The sequence below is a fragment of the Tamandua tetradactyla genome, chromosome 4, assembly GCF_023851605.1.
Source record: "Tamandua tetradactyla isolate mTamTet1 chromosome 4, mTamTet1.pri, whole genome shotgun sequence".
Lineage (NCBI taxonomy): Eukaryota > Metazoa > Chordata > Mammalia > Pilosa > Myrmecophagidae > Tamandua > Tamandua tetradactyla.
The window spans coordinates 58,415,001-58,435,774 of record NC_135330.1 but is presented as its reverse complement, the minus strand read 5'-3'; the positions used below and the strand labels follow the sequence as shown (position 1 = coordinate 58,435,774).

The window sequence follows — 20,774 nt, the reverse complement described above, 5'->3', positions numbered from 1 at the left end:
GTTTTGAACCCCATCGCCGACAACCCACGCAGCCCGGCTGGTGGGAGATGAGGAGGGAAAGGAACCTTGCGGCGACGCGGACCCGCGCGGGAGGTGGCGGGGGCGGGGGGTGCGGACTAGGCGCGCTTCCGGGCCGATCCGTCTCTCTCCGCACCCGGCCGGCCGGGGGCTTCTCAGGGAGCTCGGGCGGCCCTCCTCGCCCACACTGACGGCTTTCTCCCTCTGGAGGCAGCGCAGAGACCATGTCGGACCCGGAGGACGCGGTGGAAGAGTACGAGGAGTGAGTACCAGAGGGTCCTGAGGGAGGTGCCGCCCTCTTGCCGCCCCGCCCCTCGCGCGTCCCCGCGTGCTGGGTGCTGGGTGCCCATGCTCTGCCTGCTTGCGGGACCCTGAGGAGAGGCAAACCCCTTTCATTTCCACCCTGGGAGCTCCGGGCTGCTGATCCCAGGCTGACCACAGGCTGGGGGACGTTAGGGAGAAAGAGGCTGAGCCCCCAGGGCCACAGGGAGCTTCCTGGCTAGGAGACCTGCCTCTGTTGGAGGAGCTGAGAGGTTGGGTCCCCTGAGGACTGTGGTCCAGAGAGGTGCAATGGCTTTCCCCAGGCTACAGAGCCGTCCCTGCCCGGCAATACCCAACGGGAACTCTGTCATCACCTCATCTTGAAATACCCTCTCCTGGCTATGCTGCACCAACAGTCTGGTACTGGAGAGAAGCCAGGGGGTACGCTCAGTTAGGGAACAAACAGCTATCCTACTGGAGGGCGAGTCGCCAGGCAACAGAGGTTGGGGCACCGCCCTGGTGGAACTTGCTTTCCTACTGTGATGTTAGGACATAACATGTCTTGAAAGAAGTAGCAAGCAGGAGCCCTATGTGGATGGTGGGCTGTACATAGTGCAGAAGCTCAGAGGGCAGGGAGGTCAGTGGGCACTGAACTAGTCAGGGAAAGTAGTGTGGAGAAGGCTGGTGTTACCTGGGTAGGATTTGGATAGAGAGAGAAGGGAGAGGAAAGGGCTTTCTAGAAAGCCTAGGAAAGGGCTCAGAGGTGAAATGAGAATAAAAAATGGGCAGGGCTCTGAAAAGACCAACCTGACTGAAGCCAGAGTTTGCTGGGGACAATGAGAGTTAGAACGCACCAGAAGGGTGGGCCAGGTTAGCAGGCGTCCTTGCAGGACAGTCAGAGCAGTGCAAACTCCATTAGCTAATAAGAGAAGTAAAAAGTGGTATAAACTTCAGGGAAGTGCATGTGAGTGTGTGCAGGTGTGTGCAGCTGTGTGTGTGTATGCTATTGACAGCCTCTTTTCCGTTGCAGGGAGCAGGAAGGTAAGCACACACGTGTATATGCATTTGGACCCGGACAGTGTGGTTTGAAACTGACCCACCTCTTCTTCTCTCCTTTCTTGCTGCGTGGCCTTCTGTGCTGAACAGAAGTTGTGGAAGGTATGTCCCTTGGGCAGGCAGAGGGCCAGAGAGGAATAGGTCTGTCTCTGCCTCTCACCCGCAACTGAAAAAAGATTCCTCAATGACCGTGGCTCCTAAATGGAAATCAGTTGTTAACCTTGGATTGCTCAGGCCTGGAGGCAAAATGTCTAAACCTGTCTCTTCTGTTTGCCATTTTGTTCACACAATCACTTTTTCCAATTTATTGTTTTGCTTTTTTATCGAACTTTGATTATCATGAAAAGGGTTAAATGCATGTAAAAGTAGCGAGAATAGGACAATGAACCCCCATGAACCCATCACCCAGCTTCAACAATTATCAATTTTTGGCCAGTCTTCCGTCATCTGGCTCCATCTCCCCACAGTGATTTTGGAGCTGACTTTCAAAATAACTCCCAGATATCATATAATCTCATGCTTAAATATTTTAATATGCATCTCTAAAAGTTAAGCACTATTTTTACAAAGCAACATGATACCAGTTTCACACCTTAAAACATTCAACTCAATAATTTTTCAATAATTTTTCAAATGAGATTATAAATCTAATATGAAAGTGCTTAGTTATCTGAAACATTTTATATAGGCATGAAGAATTTATTCCATTATCATTATTATTATCATCATCATCTTGCAAAAGACCCATTTTGACCCTCAGTTCCCTATTGCTCCTATTCTTTGATCTGTCAACACGTTTATCTCTTCATCTGAGTGTCCCACAGCTTACTGAAAGAACACCCTAACCTTTTCTTCTTTCAAGTGTGTGAAACATGGAAGTGACTTAAAGGTTCACCCAGCCCCCAAATGGTCCAGGGTGGCCTTCAGGCACCTCAGGCTTCTGCTCCCCAGACAGAATGGACCCTGTCTCTCGGGCTCAGCAAATTCTGAAAAATATCACTCCAGAAGGTAATGTGTGGTCGTTAGAAGAGGGGTCTCCTTGGAGGTGCAGGGCCCGAGCAGAGGGGCAGGTAACTGGCTCCTTCATTGCTCCCCATGCCTTTCCACGAAAATGAGGAGTTTCCTGCATATTTAAGGCTGTTCTAGCAGTGTCTGACCAAAGAGCAGTTGCAAGTGAAACAAAAATGGCTGCAGGACTCACTTTTGGTTGAACATCAAACACTTCAGAAGCTGCTTGAAATATTTTTTTGAATAAGAAATTAAGTTGACTCCAACTTCTGCTGTGTTCCCTAAACAGATTTTTAATATTGTGGGTCTTCCTTTGCTTTGGGAGGTTTGCCAGCTCATTATAACAGGTTTTGGGTGGTGGAATTTGAGACACAGACCTCTGGATTTGGGACCAAGCTGCCTGATGCGCACAGGAGGATTTGGGACCAAGCTGCCTGATGCGCACAGGAGGATTTGGCTGTGAATTAAAAAAATAATTCTCTACTGAGATGGTAGCTCTGCTTTGCTTGCAATTAATGACCTATACGCTCTCCCACATGCTACGTACCTGGCTGCAAATGGCTAAGAGAGAAGGTCTAGATGGAGGTCCAATAAGCCTACAGGATGAACAATCCAAAGAGTGTCCCTTTTTCCCCAGGTGTAGAAATAGCACAAATCTCTGTAATCTCTTTTCTTTGGGTGGATACTTGCATCTGGAACAAGACAGCCCAGTCTATTTCCATAGCTTTGATACTGGGCTGTCCTTAGATGGGACTGTCTCCTTCCATACGCACACCCCTGGTGCCAGAGCTCTCCAGCAGACCTCTCAGAAGTGGGACTGCTGGAAACTGGAGATGTTTTGTGAGATATCTGAGAGGCTCGGTCAGGGCAGGAATGTGGGGGAAGTATGATGCAAGCCTAATGCAGCCCACTCTCTGCTTTTTGGGGGCCTCTGTCTCAGTGAGAAGGAAACTGAGGTTCTGTAGTCACAGGCAGGGACAGGAGCTGCCAGTTACCGCCTGCTGAAAGCGTCCCACATGCCGGGCTCGTACTAGCTGCTCTATGCATGCTAGATCATTCGATCAACAGGTGAGGAGTGAGCATAATTATTTCCCTTTTTCGGATGAGACACCTGAAGCTTAGGGAAGTTACTGAAAGAAGTTGAGTTGCTCAAGTTGTTAAAAAGGAATGGATCAGTAATTCAAATTCAGGTCTAACTCCAAAGCCCACGCATTTTAAAACCATTGCACTGCCCTGTTGCTCTTGTCTTGGTCTCTCCGCTCCCAGATTAACCTGTCTTGCTTCTCCCCTTCGCTGCTGCCACTCCCTGAACCTCAGAAGAGGAAGACTGGAGAGAGGATGAAGACGGTAGTACAGCTTTTATTTCCTTGTGCTTCCCGCTGCCTGCTGTTTGAGAGCCAGTGTGCCAGGGGGGAAACTGTGTCCTGGGGGGAGAGGAGGGCCGGTGTGGAGTGAGTCAGTTGTTTCCTCCCCAGTTCAGATGGTGAACCAGGCCCCCAGTGCTGGGTTTTCATCAGGTCTCTCCTTCAGGGCCACTGGTTCTTCTTTCCTTGTTCTGATTTTTCTCCTGGGCTGGGTGATGGAAAGGGACCAGACTGGTTTGTTTTCCAATTAGCCCCAAAAGTGGCCACAAAAGGAGGCTGACATGTCTGGAATGAGTAGCCCTGCTCTACCCCCACTGCACATACCAGGGACCTGTGTCTGGTGCACCTTTTGAACTGGACAGTACCCAGGTAGGGTGGGCAATAGGTAAAGGGTCTGGGGACAAAGCCATCTGAAGAGCAGCTGGAGGAACAGGAAGTAGCTAGCTAGAGCAGAGGGGACTTGATAGCAGCATTTGAACATGCACGGACTGCCAAAGGACTTGTTCCCAGACCCCATGGCTAGGATAGGGCCAGGGGGTGACATTTCAGGGAGAGAGATTTGGGTTTAATTTTTGGAAGAAGAAAATCTCAAGTGCAGGGAGCAGCATTGGAGACAGTGAGCTTCCCGCGATAGGAATGTTCAAGCAGATGTTGTGTGACCACTGAATGGGGATGCAGTGTCCTGTGCAGAGAAGTGAAACGTCAGATGGTGGGATGAGGTTTTAACAAGGTGGCCTGAGGGTGGATCCCATAACTGGCCGTGTCTGTGCTGCCAGGTCTTTACTCTCATCCCTTCTAGAAGAATCTTCTTTGAGATAAAGGTCCTTCAGGGATTAAAGAGGTGGCATCTCCAGGCCTCAGAGAGGACTCAGACATAGGAAAGGAGGACCCAAGTGGCCTTGAGGTGTGATGGCCTCTCTCTCCACCCTGAGGGTTTTTTTTCATCACTCTGCCGAGAGGTCACCATTTGCCAGTCAGCCACTCAACGGGCATTTACAGGGCCCTATGCCTGATGTCATCCTGTCTGTATCATCTGCCAACTCAAGCTTCTAACTGGGGTAGGGTCCACACTTTAAAGCAAATGGATAGAAATAGAAAGATTCTGACAACCTCCAGAGAGTGCAAATATCTCAGTGTTGAACATCTCATCCCCCCATCCACAGTCTTGCTGTTTTGGTTTCTTTGGATTCCGATGAAGGGTCTCTAGACTTGGAGAGTCAGTGGGTCCAGGACAGGAGCTTTCTTGGTTCCACACCTCATCAGGACACATTCTGTGATTCTGGATCACTGGGTGGAACTTCTGGGTCGGAAGATTGGGAACTGGGGTGGGGTCATATCACCAGTGAGGCCATTTGGGAAAGGGGAGCTAAATGGGGCAGAAGGAGTCAGCAGGCAGACTGCCCCAGCAGTGACCCTGCTGGGCTTGCCCCTCCTCTGATGCTGCCCATAGCACCCACCACCCCCTAACACGCCCCTACCCCAGACTTCCGGCCCTCCCAGAGGCCTCCCCACTAGGAAGGGCCCAGTTCTGATTCCCAGAACTCCCAGAGAGGAAAGTTTACAACAAAAGGACTCTTCATCGTGCCCAGTCTATTGTGGTTTACGAGGGGTTGGCAAACTATTTTATTTTTGTAAGAGGATTGATAGAAAATATTTCAGGCTTTCTGGATCATGTGGTCTGTGTCACAACTACTCAACTCTCCTGTGGTAGCAGAGTTGGTGGCATCCATAGACAATGCATAAACCAAAGCATGTGGCTGTGTTCCCTTAAAACTTTATTCAGAGAAACAGGCTGGGGGCCAGATCTGGCCTATGAACTGTAATTTGATGACCTCTGGTTTAGACCAAGAACTGAATATCCATCTTTCATTCGTATTGGTCACCCCCAAATTCATCTGGAAGCTGGATGTTGTTGACTCTCATCTGCTCCCCCCTTCCCCCACCTGTTCTGTGTTCTGGGTTCTGCCTGAGAGCCCCAGAAGGGCATCTGATTGTTCGCTGTTTGGTTCGCTTCTCCAGAGCAGGAGGAGGCCCCTGCAGAAGAGGCAGAAGGTGAGGCCGAGGCTGAGGATGAGACCGAGGAGACTAAGGCAGAAGGTGAGGCTTTGGGATGAGGGTGTAAGGGTTTTGTCGTGGGGCTTAGGGGGATGGTGAGAGCCCCCAAAGCCATTCCTGTGGGGGTAAAAAACCCACCTGGAACATGCTCTCCACCCTTTGGATTGGCTTCTTCTGTCTCTGAGACTCCCTCAGGGCTGAGATTCAACAGTGAAGTATTCAATCAACAAACATTTACTGAGTGCTTCTTTTGTGTCAGACAGACTCATGTGCCCAGAGACACATGTGTGGATAAAAATATGCTCCCAGACTCCATAAACATTTTGGTTAGGTCCCATCTGTGGAGAAGGCTTTGGTGGTTAGGCTTGAGCACAGGACAAGAGCCTTTATTGATTTCTCATTTTTTGTTTAGAAGATGGACAAGAAGAGGAAGCTAAAGAGACTGAAGGTAAGGGCTATTGGTCATTGGGGGAGAGGTTTCAGGGTAGCAAGGAAACCCTTACAGTAGCTTTGGCAGAGACTGTCTACAGGAATCATTGCAGGAAAGGAGGGTAGGAACAAGTGAGAAGAGGCTCCTGGGAGAGGAGAGGAGAGGACTGGGTGGCATGTGCAGGATGCTGGGCTCCAAACCTTTGCCCGTCCAAATTTCAGAGGAGCTGCTTTGATGGTGCTCAGGGGGAGAGGGGACCAGTGCCTAGCTCCCTGGTTTGGGCAAGGCAAAAGGACCCAGAAATCACTTCACACCTGAGGATCCTGGAGCTCAGGTTGCATCACTTGTTGGGTGCAGTGTCTGGGGGATGAAATTCTAAGGCATGTGCTAGATGGTCCATGTGGATCACTGCTTCAGCACTGTGTTCCTATAGCCTTAGCCAGGGCTCCAGAGGTTCGGATCACACCTCCCAAGGTGAGGCGGCAGCTGGCTTGGGTTTGGAGTCATGCCAATCTGCTTCCTCGTCCTCTGGTCACCAGGAAGTCCGGGGAGCAATCAAGAAGACAAAGTCTTGGGAGGGGATTTTGGCACCAGTAACTCAAGACACCTTTTCGTAGGAAACCTCTTTGTTATGAGGCTTGAGATGCAGAACCTTCTCACCCAGAAATGGTAAATGAGAGAAAGTTTTAAAGTTCCACATTGAATGTGTGAGCTCCCTGCCACAACTTAGCCATCCTCCTGAAGTATCCCACTGGGAGCTGCAAAGAGAGAGAGAGAGTGTAGGGGTTGCAGCCCTTGTTATCTTAATTCTTACTGATGCTTTTGGAAAACCGTGGAACTCCAGGCGGAAGGGGCTCACTGTGCAGATGGGGAAACAGAGGCCCACAGGTATCCAGCTTCTCCAAGACAGAGCTGGGACTAGAACAGGGACCTCCTGACCCTCTGGGTGTGGCTTCTCTCCCCTTCAGATGGCCCGGTGGAGGAGTTCAAGCCCAAGCCCAGGTGAGTGTGAGATGCAGCCGAGATGAAGCCCTGAAGCTGATGGGAAGGAGACGGGGTGCCTTGTGGGGCAATGGGCATGGGCTGGAGGTGTGGCCAGCTCAGATGGCCATGTACAGCTCTATAGGCTGTATTCTGCACAGACTGAGTGGCAGGTGGGGGCTGAAACCTAACTCACACTCTGCTATCACCCATATGCCCTGGCACAGACAGGGGCACAGAGGCCCCCGTATGGACAGCGGTGACCCCTGGCAGACTCCCTTTCCTACTTCTTAGAGTATTGCAGCTGAGGGAGGACCTAGGGAAGAGGGAAGCAAATTTGGGGGAGCCAAGCAAACTTGCCAGCCCAGGTATGGCATTTCAGGAAGTCACAAGCAGTGGGGAGGGCAGGGCGATTTGGCACTGCACACAGGAGGAAGTCACCTGGTGGTGGCCATGTTAGGAGCATTTCCCTTTTGGCTGTGCTAACCCCTCCAGTAGATGGTACCTCAGCATGCTTACGGGCATCTTCCCGTCTGCCTTCGTCCCTGCAGTCCAAAGACAATCCCAACTGGAGCCATTTTCCCTTTCCGGGCCACTTGTCTATACACTGCAGTATCTCATTTCAGTCTCCCTCTAGCTCCATAAAGACCTGAGAGCACTTGGGGAAACTGAGGACCAGGGATCCACCTGGGCCTAGTGTCACACAGCAAGTATGTGTTGGAGCTGAGCTCAAATGATAGACCCCTTGGGTTCTCGGGGAGATTCTTCGTAGCCAACTGCAGGAGTTTGGAGTCAGACAAGCCTGTCATCTTGTCAGGGCTTCTCTGCTTCCTGCTGGCATGGCTTTGAGCAAGTCACTCTACCTCTCTGAGCTTCTGACTTCTCAGTGACACCAACCCTCCACGTCTATTGTGGGGCTAGAATGTAATGACATACGTGAAAGAGCTGTGTGTCTTCCAAAGCGCTGAGCTCTTCATGCCTGTGCCATGACTTCCATCGTGGTGGCTGCAGGGAGGGCTGAGGAGCAGGGGCCCTGCCTGCCCCGGGCACCTGCAATCTTGTGGCTCCCCCGGGGGGTTGATGATCACTGACTCCTTCTTCCTCTCCCTATATCAGGCCTTTTATGCCCAACTTGGTGCCACCCAAGATCCCTGATGGAGAGAGAGTGGACTTTGATGTGAGTGGTGGTGGCAGGGAGAGCAGACCTGGGCTGGGGTGGTCACAGGGTCCCCAAGGAAAGCAAAAGACATCTTGTGAGCTGGGGAACTGGGAGACGGGCCGGGCTGGGCGAAGCCCCTGAACTGTGTCCTGGGTTCAGATCACAGTTGCCCAGGCCCAGGCCCCGCCAGAGGCCTTCTGGATTGAATTGGGGGCTGTGGAGGAGGTGGGCGAGGTATCTAGCCCCCCATCACATCTCTGCCCTGGACTTGGGTGGGGCAGCCTCTGACCCCCAGTGGTCCCCCCACAGGACATCCACCGGAAGCGCATGGAGAAGGACCTGAATGAGCTGCAGACGCTGATAGAGGCTCACTTTGAAAACAGGAAGAAGGAGGAGGAGGAACTCGTCTCACTCAAAGACAGGATTGTAAGTGTGGAGTTTCCCACAGCAGTGCTCCCAGAGGCCCACCCTGTCTGTCCGCTACTCCTTTTCCTTAGGCCCCGCCTCTTCCAGGCAGCCTTCCCTGGTGCCTCTCCCCCCTGCCAGGTGGGGCTCCATCAGGAGCACTCGGAGGCTCTCTTGCAGCATGGCTCGTGTTCAGCCCGCACCGGGGTTCTTGGGGCCCTGCCTTTTCTCCCAGTCTCCACACGGGACGCTCCTTCGTGGCAGGAGCTGAGTCTGGTTCATCTCTGGGTCATGGCTGTGGAATCACTCATCACAATGCCTGTCCTCCCATCCCAGTCCCCTACCCCTGCGGCACAGGTACCCCCACTGACGAAGGGGAGATGAGCGTGAGCTATAAGAATCCCAAGTCATTCCCCTGGGGAGTGTCTTTTGATTCCTTTTCCTTTTTCTCCTTCAAACTTACCTTTCTAAAGACACACTGCTCTGTGTGGCAGCCACTTGGCTATCTTTGAGCACGGAGCACCTGCCAGGACTGGGGCAGGGACAGGAGCACAGCCTTTGGGGGGAGGTGGAGAAGCCTGACAATTTTCAAGTTGTCAAGAGCGATCCCTGCCATGAGTAAGGGACCATGGGGTCTGCTGCACTGCCCCAGGGCCGGCCACCCTTGTTTACCCAAGGCAGTCTTCTCCCTGCCTGGAGCTACTGAGAGCACAAGTGTGGGCAGTCACTGCCCTGAGACGCCTGTGAGGGAACCCTCCCGGTGGGCTCCTCGGCGCCCCTCCCCTGGCTGGCCCCTGCACCTTCGATGCTGCCCGCTCCCCCACCTGCATACACTGGGCAGGTTTTGCCTCTTCCCCACAGGAGAAACGGCGAGCTGAGCGGGCCGAGCAACAGCGCATCCGCAATGAGCGCGAGAAGGAGCGGCAGACCCGCCTGGCTGTGAGTGAGCCCCAGCCCCGTGGGGCCCCCCCGACATGCTCCTACCAGGCCTACGGGGACCCCTGCAGCTCCCCATGCCCTTCCCTGTGCATAGATATTGATTCAGTCAAGAGGCAACAATCACCTGCTCAGCACTGAGCATTTGTCCTGGCTGTGACAACACACCCACGAACAAGGCAGATGGTGAACTTGGTGTTTTAAAAGACCCTCCAGTCCTCAGCGCTTTCCCAGCACCAGCTACCTGGGAGCTGAAGTTCCCATAGCCCTCTTCCCGTGCTGCTGCTTCTTAGGGAGCTCCCAGCATGAGGGGATGATGGATCTCAATCATTCATTCATTCATTCAATAAACATGTTTTATGCAACTCCTGTGTGCCAGGCTCTGAGTTGGAGGTGCTGTCTTGACTAGGGGAGGGAAAGCTCAGTTCACCCATAAAGATCACCAAGTTTCAGCCCAGATTCAAGGTCTACCCCGAACCCCAATTTGCTCTCTTTTTTCTCCTTCCACAAAACAGGAAGAGAGGGCCCGGCGAGAGGAGGAGGAGAACAGGAGGAAGGCTGAGGATGAGGCCAGGAAGAAGAAGGCTTTGTCCAACATGATGCATTTTGGAGGATACATCCAGAAGGTGGGTGTGGGGGGGGGGGGCGGCAGTGGTCACCAGAAGGTTCTGGCCTATCCCTGAGGAGTGAGAGGCCCCCTGTGGCAGGCAGACTTTAGGTTGGATCTAGGAAGAACTCCCCAGATGTCCTGGGTAGGAGGCTGAGGCCCCTCGTGCCGAGCCCCCGGGCAGACTGTCATCCTTGACGGTGGCTTTCACCAGGAGGGGCTGTGAAGGTAGGGGCTACAGACAGAGACCACACACCAACGCTCCAGCCCACCCATGGCTCCAGGGTTGCGCAGGAGTCCCCAGAATAAATGGATGGAGCTGAAGAAAGAGCTTTCTGCCTAGAGACAGAGCTCTGGTTGGAGACCCAGATCTGCCACATTCAGCCGTGTGGCCTTATGCAAGCCCTCCAAGCCTCAGTTTCCTCATCTGTAAAGTGGGGTTCATGTTTCCTGTCCTGCCTGCTTTGAGGAGACCAAGTGAGAGAACATAGAATGCACCCATGTGCTATAAAAATGTGAGGTGGCATTTATCCCTGGAGACTCTCCATTCCTAATGTTTGTGCTCCACTCCTACCAGATACTCACAAGGGAGGAGGGGGTTATGTAAAAATTAATTTTCTCTATGGAGTGGAGGCTTCAGGGCATTTTCTTCGAGTTCCAAATTCCCCAGCTTAGAACTAGGCCAGCCACTTGCCTCTGCCCCCATGGTGTCCACACCAGCCGACCTTTGGCATGGTGCTGCTATTAAAATAGTCCCTCTCCTAACCCCAGACTGACATCCTAATAAACAAGGCTACCTGCCGTGAGCTTCTGAATCATCTTCTCCTTCTCCCCCGTGTCTCTCTGCCTTTGTCGTCTGCCTCACGCCCCGCCCTTTCTCTGTGTCTCTGTCGTGGTCTCCGTCTTTCTCTCTGGGTCTTTCTCTCATGGTGTCCTGACTTTGCAGGCCCAGGTGGGTACCGAAACCTCAAACCCTCTTCCTCCCTGTAGTTTTGGGGAGCTCCCCGGGAGGGAAAGGCACCTGCTGGCGGGGAGGGGCATGGAGATGGGGCTCGGTGGGGAGGTGGCTGCCTGGGGGGATATGGAGGAGACTGGAGAGACAAAGGGGTAAGGGGTCCAAATCCCCCCGTTTCTCGGGGGAATCCAGGCAGTGGGTGGTGTGGGATATTGCAGGAACAAGAGGGTAAGAAACTGGGCCTTCTGTATGCCTCGCCCCTCGCCCCACTCATCTCCTAACACTGGGAGGGCCGGAGGTGGGGGTGGGGGCCGGGTTCCAGCTAATTCCCCATCTGGAACCCCTCTAGACAGAGCGGAAGACTGGGAAGAGGCAGACGGAGCGGGAAAAGAAGAAGAAGATTCTGGCTGAAAGGAGGAAGATGCTGGCCATTGACCACCTGAATGAAGATCAGCTGAGGTGAGGCCCGGGGCGGGGTCATCCGGGCACTGGGCGGTCCCCCGCCCCCGTCCTCCAGAGGGCACGTTCTCACTGCGCGCCGCCAGGGGGCGCCACCGCCCCGCGCATGTTGCCCGAACACTTTGACTGGGGCCCGAGCTGGGCGTGGCCAGCTCCAGTCTGCTTTGCGGATCAAAGAGGACCCTCCTCCTTTGCTTCAGTGCGCCCATCTGCACAGTGCAGCCTTCTGGGAGTCTCCCTTTTCCTCTCCCTCCCCAGAAGTTTGCCCTAGTGTTTGTTCCTAAGTGCTGGGCACTGTCACCCTGATCCCAGGCTGGGCCAAGGCCCGTCGGGTGGGCTGGGGCACCTCGGCAGACTTGGAGTGGGAAGGAGGGCCGGGGTCCCTGGGGGCTGGTCAGGATCAAGAGGAAGGCTGATGAAGTCCCTTCCCTATCCCCACCTCCCACGCCATCCCCACCCTGGCCTGCACAGAGAGAAGGCCAAGGAACTGTGGCAGAGCATCTATAACCTGGAGGGAGAGAAGTTCGACTTGCAGGAGAAGATCAAGCAGCAGAAATATGAAGTGAGCCGGCACTGCTCCGCCCCCGCCCCCCTCCCCCCGCCCCCCTCCCCCCAGCTTCTCCGGGTTTGCCTGGGTCCCACGTCACTGCCACCCGCCAGGCTCCTTACCCGTCTCCTTTACCCATCAAGCCCATACCTGTCCTGCGTGCCCTCCCCCAACAGTGTTCAGTGCCCACTGCATGGCCACTGCTTGCTGGAGGTGCCTGAGGGTTTGCTGGGGCTTTAGCTCTGGGGATTTCTCTCCCATCAAAAGCCTCAGGGCAGCAGCTCAGATGCACAGGTCAGCTGGAGAAGCAGATGCACAGAGCCAGGCGCCCCGCAGAGAGGGCTGGCGCAGGAGGTGCCGCGCCTTGCCTTCTTGCCCCCCTATGCTGAGGTTCTGGGCTGGCCTCAAAGCTCACAGCCTTGTGGGGTCCCAGGAGTGCCTGTCGGGGTGCCAGGCATACAGAAGCCTAGGCAGGAGGATGACTTAACTAACGTGGGTCCTGCCCCATGTTCAGACCCAGAAGCCGTGCTGGGGCCTCTCTGCCTGGCTGCGGGCAGAGTGGGTGTTCGTCCCTTTGAGGGTCCGCTTTGCTGCCCTTCCCTGAGCATAGCCCGGGCCCCCATGGCTGCAGGGTGCCTGCTGCCCCCACCCAGTGAGCGAGGCCGACTGCATGGTGACGAGGCGCACAGGCTCTGCAGCCACCGCCTGGGCTAGATTTCTGGCCATGCCACTTGCTAGCCATGTGACTTGGGACAGTGTGCCTCCACTTCCTTCCCAAGACAGCAGGGATAGTACTAGGCTGTGCCTCACACGGTCACTGTGAGGACTAGTCACTCCGAATAGCTATCTGCCGTCCTGTGGGTTAACATTTGGGGAAGTGCTTAGGGCAGGGCCTGGCACCGCCAAGCGCTCAGCAGATGCCCCCAGTGAGGTCTCTGCAGGCTTCGCACCCTCCACCTTTCCTTGGATTCCTCTGGTCCCACACGTAACCCTGCACTTGGCCTATGGGACAGCTGCTCGGCTGGGATATGGGCCCACACCATGCCCTCAGGGTGCGGTGGGACTGCGGCACTTGGAAGGATAAACCTTTGGGGATGAGGTGGGCAGCTGGCAGGAGAGTCCGAGGGAGTATGGTCAGGCTGGAGCTGTTAAGGGGCTTTCGTGGGGCTCTGGCCACCACACAACGGCCCAGACTGGCACATCCCCAGCTCCCGGGTAGCCCCCATGATGGGACCCTTATCCTGGGCCTGTGGTGGCCCTGGGGCCCCCACAGTGAGGGGCTACTGAGGCAGCCAGGAAGCTTCTCCTTAGCTTCTGCTTCCGGGCTGACTGCTGACTCTTCCACATTGTGGCATTGGAGCGCTGCTCCTCCCCACCCTGTCCCCTTCCTTCTCCTCTCCAACCTCCACTGCAGGGCTGAGCCCCCTTTTACCTCCATCCCCAACCTGAGCTGAGTGAGCTCCCGCCTTGCTCCTTGTCTGTCCCACTTTTCTTGCAGATCAATGTTCTTCGAAACAGGATTAATGATAATCAGAAAGTGTAAGTGTCTGATCATGCCCCCGCCTCCTCCTTCCCTCCCATCCTCCCATCCCGTCCGTCCTCCTCCCCCTTTTGCAGGCTTCCTCCTCAGCCCCCTCCAGACGCTCCCTTTTCTCTCCCTCTTGGCCACCGCTGCCTGTGGGGAATGGGTTGTGGGGCCAGAGAGGGCTCGCCCCAGTCTCTGGCTGCTGCCCTGTCTACCCCCAGAGGCAGCCCCGGGCTGTCCCTCTCTCCCCTCAGCTGCCCCCCTCCACACACCTCCTCCCTACGGGGCCCTGGTCCCTGCCCTGTGTCCCCCTCTCACTGGGCCCTGCTTCCCCTGCAGCTCCAAGACCCGCGGGAAGACCAAAGTTGCCGGGCGCTGGAAGTAGAGGCAGCAGCCTGCTCAGGGGCTGAGCCTCCTCCCCTGGAGATCTGCTCCTCGCCCGCACCCCTGCTCTGCACGCCCCTCAGCTCCTGCCCCCCAGCTCCCGGGGACACGAGGTGAACTGTGTCCAGAAACCGGAAGCCAGCCACGCTGGATGCTGCCTCTCACGCCTGGCCCCCACATGCCCTCCCCCATGCCAGCAATAAAAAGCCACCACGCACCAAATGGCATTCCTGTGACTTCCCCTTCTGAGGGAGAGAGCCTGAGGGGGTCCCTGGTCTCCCAGGGAGTCAGGGCGGGCCCGAGAGGCTCAGCACAGGACCCTGGTATCTGTGAAACTTTGCAGCGCTCTCACCGTCCGGTTCAACCACCTGCCTCCAGCACCCCCGGAGGCTGGGCCCTCAGCCAGGAGAGAGTGGATAGCCCAGGGAATGCACAACCTTGCTCAGCCCAGGAGGGAGGCTGGCGCAGGCAGCCGAGAGGGCTCGTGACTGCAGCCACTGAGTCACCAAGAGCCGATGGTGCAGGGAAAAAGCGCGCGTGGGGACTGAGTGTTCCTACGTGAGTCACTCACTGGGGAACAATGGAGGCCTCTTTGCACCGTCCCTGTTTTCATTCTCCTCCAGAGCAGGTGACTAAGAATCAGGCGGTGGAGGGGCAGGAGCCCTTCAGGAAGGAAGGAGGCCCGGTTTTGTTGGGCAGCTTTTCAGGTCTGAGCTGCAAGGAGTCGTGGGTTAGTCTGGGTGCTTCCGTTCCCCCTTTTCCCATGATCTGCACGTTCTCTAGAGCTTGACCATTAACTGGGGACCACAGGGTCCTCGGGCTGAGGACAACAGCATGGTGGAGTTGACTGCAGTCAAGGAGCAGTGTGGGATGAGAGAGCACCTGAGCCAACATCTCTCTAGGGGAAAGCCCCGAGTAGGGCATGTTCTCTTACACCCCTGCCTTCACCCAGGCCTTCTCCCAACTCTCCATGTGTCATCCATCAATAAAATCTCGGTGAGAAGTGTTCTCATCACTTCTCAGACAGAAGGAATTCATTTCTCCCTCCTCTGAGCATCCTAGGCCCTACTATATCTGCTCTTGGAGGCACCACGCTGTTAGATTTATCTGTTCTTACAGGCATACCTCTTTGTACCCTCTTGGCTGGGATGCACCGAGGAAGTCATACTAAAAGAAACAACACAGACCTGCCTACCCTGTGCCAGGCATTGTGATAGATGCTAGTGACAAAGAGATGAAAAGAACGTGATTCTGGGCCCTTGCCCTCCTGTGCCTCAATGGCTTCTTAGAGAATTAAGAGGGAATGAAAGCATAGGCTTGGGTCCTGTCCCTTCCTTTTCCTTCTCTCCCAGCAGGGTCCTTATGTTCATAACCCTATCCTATTAAGTGTGGACTCGGCTTTAAAAAAATACTCCGAGATGGACACACAGGGCAGCCCTTGCCATCTAACCCCATGCTTCTCCCAAAGCCAGATCCCACCAAGTTTCTTTTCTCCTAAGGGAAGCCGGTATCCCAGGAAGATCTTTTGAGCGCCCCAGCCTCTGCACCCATACGGCTGCCGCCTGGTCCGGCTCCCCATCCTGGCACTTCCAGAGGAACAGCTCCTCTGTGCAGGGAAAATGGGCGCGAGAGGTGCAGATATTTCTCCTGCCTGGGCAGCAGGGAACGGAGGTGAAGTGATGAGGAAGGCAGCAGCAGCAGGACCACATTCCCGTCCCCACGCTTCAGCCACAGAGCTTGTCCACACCATTTCAGAAACCAGACTGCAGTGTGGGAAGTGGGAGGCGGGGTTCACCCGTGCTGGGCCTGGGCAGGCCCTTGTTTGTGCATGGGGTTTTATGGCGCCCCCAGAGGCTTCTCTTCTCTCTGGGTTTCAGGGCCAGGCCTTCTCCCAGATGAGACCTCCAGGGGTTGGGGGTGGGGAGAGCGTACCCCAACGGCTGCCCCTTCCGGGGCTTAGTTCAGTCTGCACGGACAGAGGAGCTGAGCTTGTTCCCAGGCAGGGCTCCACTTTGGACACTGCAGCTTGGTTTCTAGAAAGGGTGGGGAGGGCCTGAGCTTCTCTGACCCACCCTGGAAGGAACAGGTCACCGGCTCTCCTCACATGGCTGGACGCTGGGCCATCTTTACTGTGAAATATTACGTATATGCAGAAAAGTGATAAATTTGTGCGTACAGTTTAACAAGCCGTGGCAGTGGGAATTTGCCTTTCTGGGCGTGGCTGCCCCTCTGCCGTCCACCTGCCGCACCGCCCTGAACCCCGGGAAGAATGTTGCTGACGGGGACAGTCACCCCTTCTCCTCCCGCACCGCACCCCTTGTGGGTAGCTCCACGCCCCCTGCCAGCGCTGTGAAGCCAGTACTTGTGTTCCCTGCTGCCTTCCACCCACGGTCCCCAGGCCGCAGCCCGTGCTGCTGCTGAGGAAACTGAGGTTCAGAGAGTTTAAGCGGCATGCTCAGGGCCACTCAGGTAGCACGTGGCAAAGCTGGGATTTGAGCCCAGGTCTCTATGGCTCCAGGGCCAGGCTCTTCCCAGCACGCCAATCTTGAAGATGGAAGAACACCCCAAATCTCCCTAAACTGCAAGGCCTGGGCAGAATCAGAGTCTCTCGTGAGCTAGCTGGGGGGAGGGGGCCTCAGTGCAGAGGTCAGTGCTCTCTGCCCTCTCCTGGTGGGCTCTCTGCTCCGTGCCTGGCAGCCTGCAAGGCTAGCCACCGTGTCCCCGAGGAAGCCCCCAGGATCTGCCACGAGGAGATTGCTATGTCTGAAAATAGCCCCTGGAAGGGGCAGCTGAGGTGGATGCTGAGGGGGGCTTTGCCCACGGTGGAAAAGCACAGCCAGGCACACGCTCTCCTCCTGTAACGGCCCATTCTGGTGTCTGGGTGTGGTTCAGGGGCCTGGTGGATCATGGAAGTACCTGCCATTATCCAGTCACCCCTGGACTCTGTAACTAAAGTGAATGAGCCCCAGGTGGGCAGAGTCCTGGCTGACTGGAGGTGGTGAGGATGTTTCAGGGACCTCCCCGCCCCCGCTTCCACACGCACACACACAATCTACCTCCAACCTTAATTTTCCAGCTGGATATTTTCTGATTTTCAAAAAAGCCCTATGCTCTCCCCCTCTGCAATACTTTTTCCTGTCCCAGGATGCCCTTCCTTCCCTCTCAGCCTGCAGGGCTTCTCTCCATTCCTCAGGGCCCAGCTCAGGTCCCTTTTCTCTGAGAAATCTCCTGTGCTCCCTCCTGAGTTCTGGTGGCTTCCCCAGGCAATGACCTAGGCGCTGCCTTGAGAAGCCCACACTCGGGGCCCACTGCTCCGGCCCCGGGATGCACAGAAACCAGGTCTGGGCACCCATCCCAGCCTTACTCTCTCTGGCACTGTTGCCAGAACTTCGACCCCACCCACCCAGTCATTCCTGGTTCTCAGCTCCCACCCCAACATCTACAGGAATTTAAATTGCTCTCAAATGAAGACAGGTAAAAACTGTTTCCACACTTGTTGCAAAGCACTCACGCCCTGGAGGCAGCCCCGCCCTGCAGCCCCCGCACTCGGCCCCAGCCTGGGCCACCCTAACCTCATCTGCTGCACGCTCTGATCCCAAAGTAGTTTCCTCTGTAAAGCCAGGGCCCAGCAACGCAAAGCTAAGGAGGCTGGGGTGGGGGGGGACTGGGGGCTGCTCTTCAGGAAAGCAGTGGGTGGCTGGGGAGAGGTGATGCTACTCCCAGGCACGCTTTGGGCTGAATTTGTGCTGGGTTTGCAGAACAGCAGGCGAGGGAGACCTGTTTAGGATGAGCTCTCCTCACCCCTCCCTTTTCTCCACCCACCCACACCCTGCCAATCCCCATGGGACACGGGCAACTGGGAATGCAGGTTAGTGAGGCTGTCAGTGAGATGGCTGCTTTGTTTCTGCTTGGGGGCCCCTCTGGCCCCGCATCTCTCCCCCCTATTTTGGGCAGCATGGGTGGTGAGCGCAGGACTCTGCTGGGAGACTCTGGGCATGAGGCATACCCCCAGAAACAGGGCAATACTCGTAAGCGTTATTCCCACCACATATGGGCATCTATTTGTGCCAGGCCCTGTGCGTTGCAATTTACATGTGCTCTCTAATTATGGTGGCATGCGAAGCTAGGTCCTACATCAGTAACTCCATGTTGTACACGGGGAAACTGAGGCTCAGAGAAGTCAGGTGACTCATCCAAGGGCATACAGCGCAGGATACTGATTATTTTGATTATTGTTTTTTTATTAGCATGGTGTGTCTTCTACCGAATGAAATTGGTTCTCTGATAGAAACAAAGGAAAGTGTATTTTAAAGAAATTACTTCTGTATTTTAGTTAAGTATTTTGGATGATTTTTGACCGTATAATGCAAAGCATATGCACATCAATCCTTATCATAGGAAACTTGTGGGAAATAATGTTCAGGTCTGCCTGTTGTGCAATTTTGGGCAGCCTGGGATTGTGAATGTAAGATTTTACCACTATTCCTGGCTCAGATAAGATTACTTGTGGATTAACATAGCACTCATCCCACTTGGTTGCGGTTGTTGATTTCTTGGTCTCTCTCATCTAGATCCGATGATTCCTGAGGCCTGGGCCCTGTCTCATTCATCCAGATATCCCCGTGCCCCGCTGTGCATGGGGGAAGAATGAATGAGAAAATCATTCACAAATCAACCGATGGTGCACAGGATTTGATTTTTCAAATATCAAATATTTGCGAGGGCAATATGACAAAGTAGTTACATTGTAGTTGTATTGCCTTTTACAATTGTCAAAGCAATGTAACAAATCAAAAGAATGCCAATTTTAGGAAAAGAATAACTTTGACCTTGAAAGTTTCCTATATTTACTTGCTCACCTGGTATCAATGTAACCAATGAATTTGCTTGATCATCCATGTTTCTATTATAAGGGGTCATTGATCAACTGAGTGATTGATATCATAAATCCAGCATGCATTTATGGAGCACGTACTGTCTGCTAGGGCTAGCGAGGTTATAACTGGAGCAGACGCAGCCTACTCCCTCCATTCACGGAGCAGGGATGATATTAGCAACTACCTCATTGGGTTAGGGTGAGGATTAAATCGGTTTATAAATGCTCACAACAGTGCCTGGCCCATGGTAAAAGCATTTAAGTGTTTGCTGTTATATTTGAGATAAAGTGGAGATAGCTAAAGGCCCTGCCCCTCCAGCAGCTCCCGGTCATTTTCCCTCTTCCTCCCCGCCCCTTAATTTCCCTGGCTTGGATTCCCCCTCCCTCCCAAGCCCCAGGCACAGGGTGGGCCTTGGCCAGGCCCCTCCCTCCCTCAGCCCCTCCCCCTTCTTCTGGGGAGAGGGCCCTGGCAGGTGAGTTGGCCCATCCAGCCTTTCCCTGCAGTGTGCAGCCAATCAGCAGCCAGAGGTGAGGGGAAGGCGCCAAGGAGGTCCCCCCACCTTGGCCAGGACTGCTGAGGTCTCTTCTGAGAAGTGGAGGGATGCAGCCGAGCCCCTCTAATCCTTCCTGAGGGATTAGGGCTCACCCAGGGTGTGGTCCCTGGGCCCTACCCCAGAATGATTGTCAATCCATTTGTGCGGGCATAGAGAGAGACTTTGCCAGCTGCTGACTGAGGCATCCAGCTCTCAGCTCTGGCCTGTGCCTCCCACCCCACTGGCTGGCTAGTTTTCTTCTTCTTATCACTCTTCTAACCTACTTCGCTTTCATGCTCTCTTCCCACTTTCATATTATTTTGCCACCCCAGCTCTGATCGTCCATGTGGCTTCCCTCTGAGTCTCTCGTCTTCTGTAGGACTGCCCTTCCAGGAAGACCTCCTAGATTAACTAAGACCTTGCTACTCCCAAGTGTAGGCCACAGGCCTGAGAAACAACCTCCCCTGGGAGCTTGTAAGCACAGAAGCTCAGACTTAATCTCAAAATTACCAGATTCTGGTCACCTGCATGCACACACAGTTTGGGAGGCACTGGGCCTCCGATCACTGCAAAAATGAAGATCAAGCTATCCAGCTGGGATCAGATAACAGGAGGCAGAGGAAAGGGTATTTCAAATTCCAGTGAACAAGAAATCGGGCCCTGTTCCAGTGCTACATTCTGAAGCCCGCTCAGAGCAGCCACCCACCAGGCTCTTCCACTGGCCGGGCCCCCCAGAACTCCCCACCCTGGGACCCTTCTTCAGTTGGACATGGTCAACTGAGATGGAGGTCTCTCCCAAGTTGGGCCCATCTGGCTTGCCCTTTAGCATGTTCCAGAAGGGCCTCTACCTGAGATTTCAGAATCTTTGTTCTAAAGCAAACTTGAACAATCTGAGTGTTGCCCAGACTGGCTCTCTAGAACACAGGTATTCTTCTGAAAATTCTGTTCTCCAGTGAAATAAATTTGGGAAGGGTGCCACATCCCCTTGGCTTCCCCACCCCTGAGTACACATGAGCATATTAAAGCTTCTGAGAATCATGAGTAAAGAAAGCTGTTTAACCTCATTTGCTCAGACTTTACAATATTTATTTAGCAGTAGAGGTCTATTTGTTACTTAGCCCCTATGAACATATTGTGAAAATCATTTTAGGAAATGCTAATCTAGTTCCCTTCCGCAGCAGTGCACACACACGTACACACACACACACACATATG

General features: G+C 54.4%; 1 protein-coding gene across 1 annotated transcript; it reads left to right on the top strand.

Annotated features, from left to right (window-relative positions):
• The first annotated feature begins 242 nt into the window (after positions 1-242).
• Positions 243-14,396, top strand: TNNT2 (troponin T2, cardiac type). The gene is made up of 14 exons (XM_077156794.1): positions 243-280; positions 1,310-1,320; positions 1,426-1,437; positions 5,727-5,804; positions 6,178-6,210; positions 7,161-7,194; positions 8,290-8,350; positions 8,642-8,758; positions 9,599-9,676; positions 10,189-10,299; positions 11,585-11,694; positions 12,166-12,256; positions 13,740-13,780; positions 14,106-14,396. Exons 1-14 carry the CDS (start codon positions 243-245, stop codon positions 14,149-14,151), a joined length of 861 nt encoding a protein of 286 aa, XP_077012909.1. The 3' UTR covers positions 14,152-14,396.
• The last annotated feature ends 6,378 nt before the right edge of the window (positions 14,397-20,774 follow it).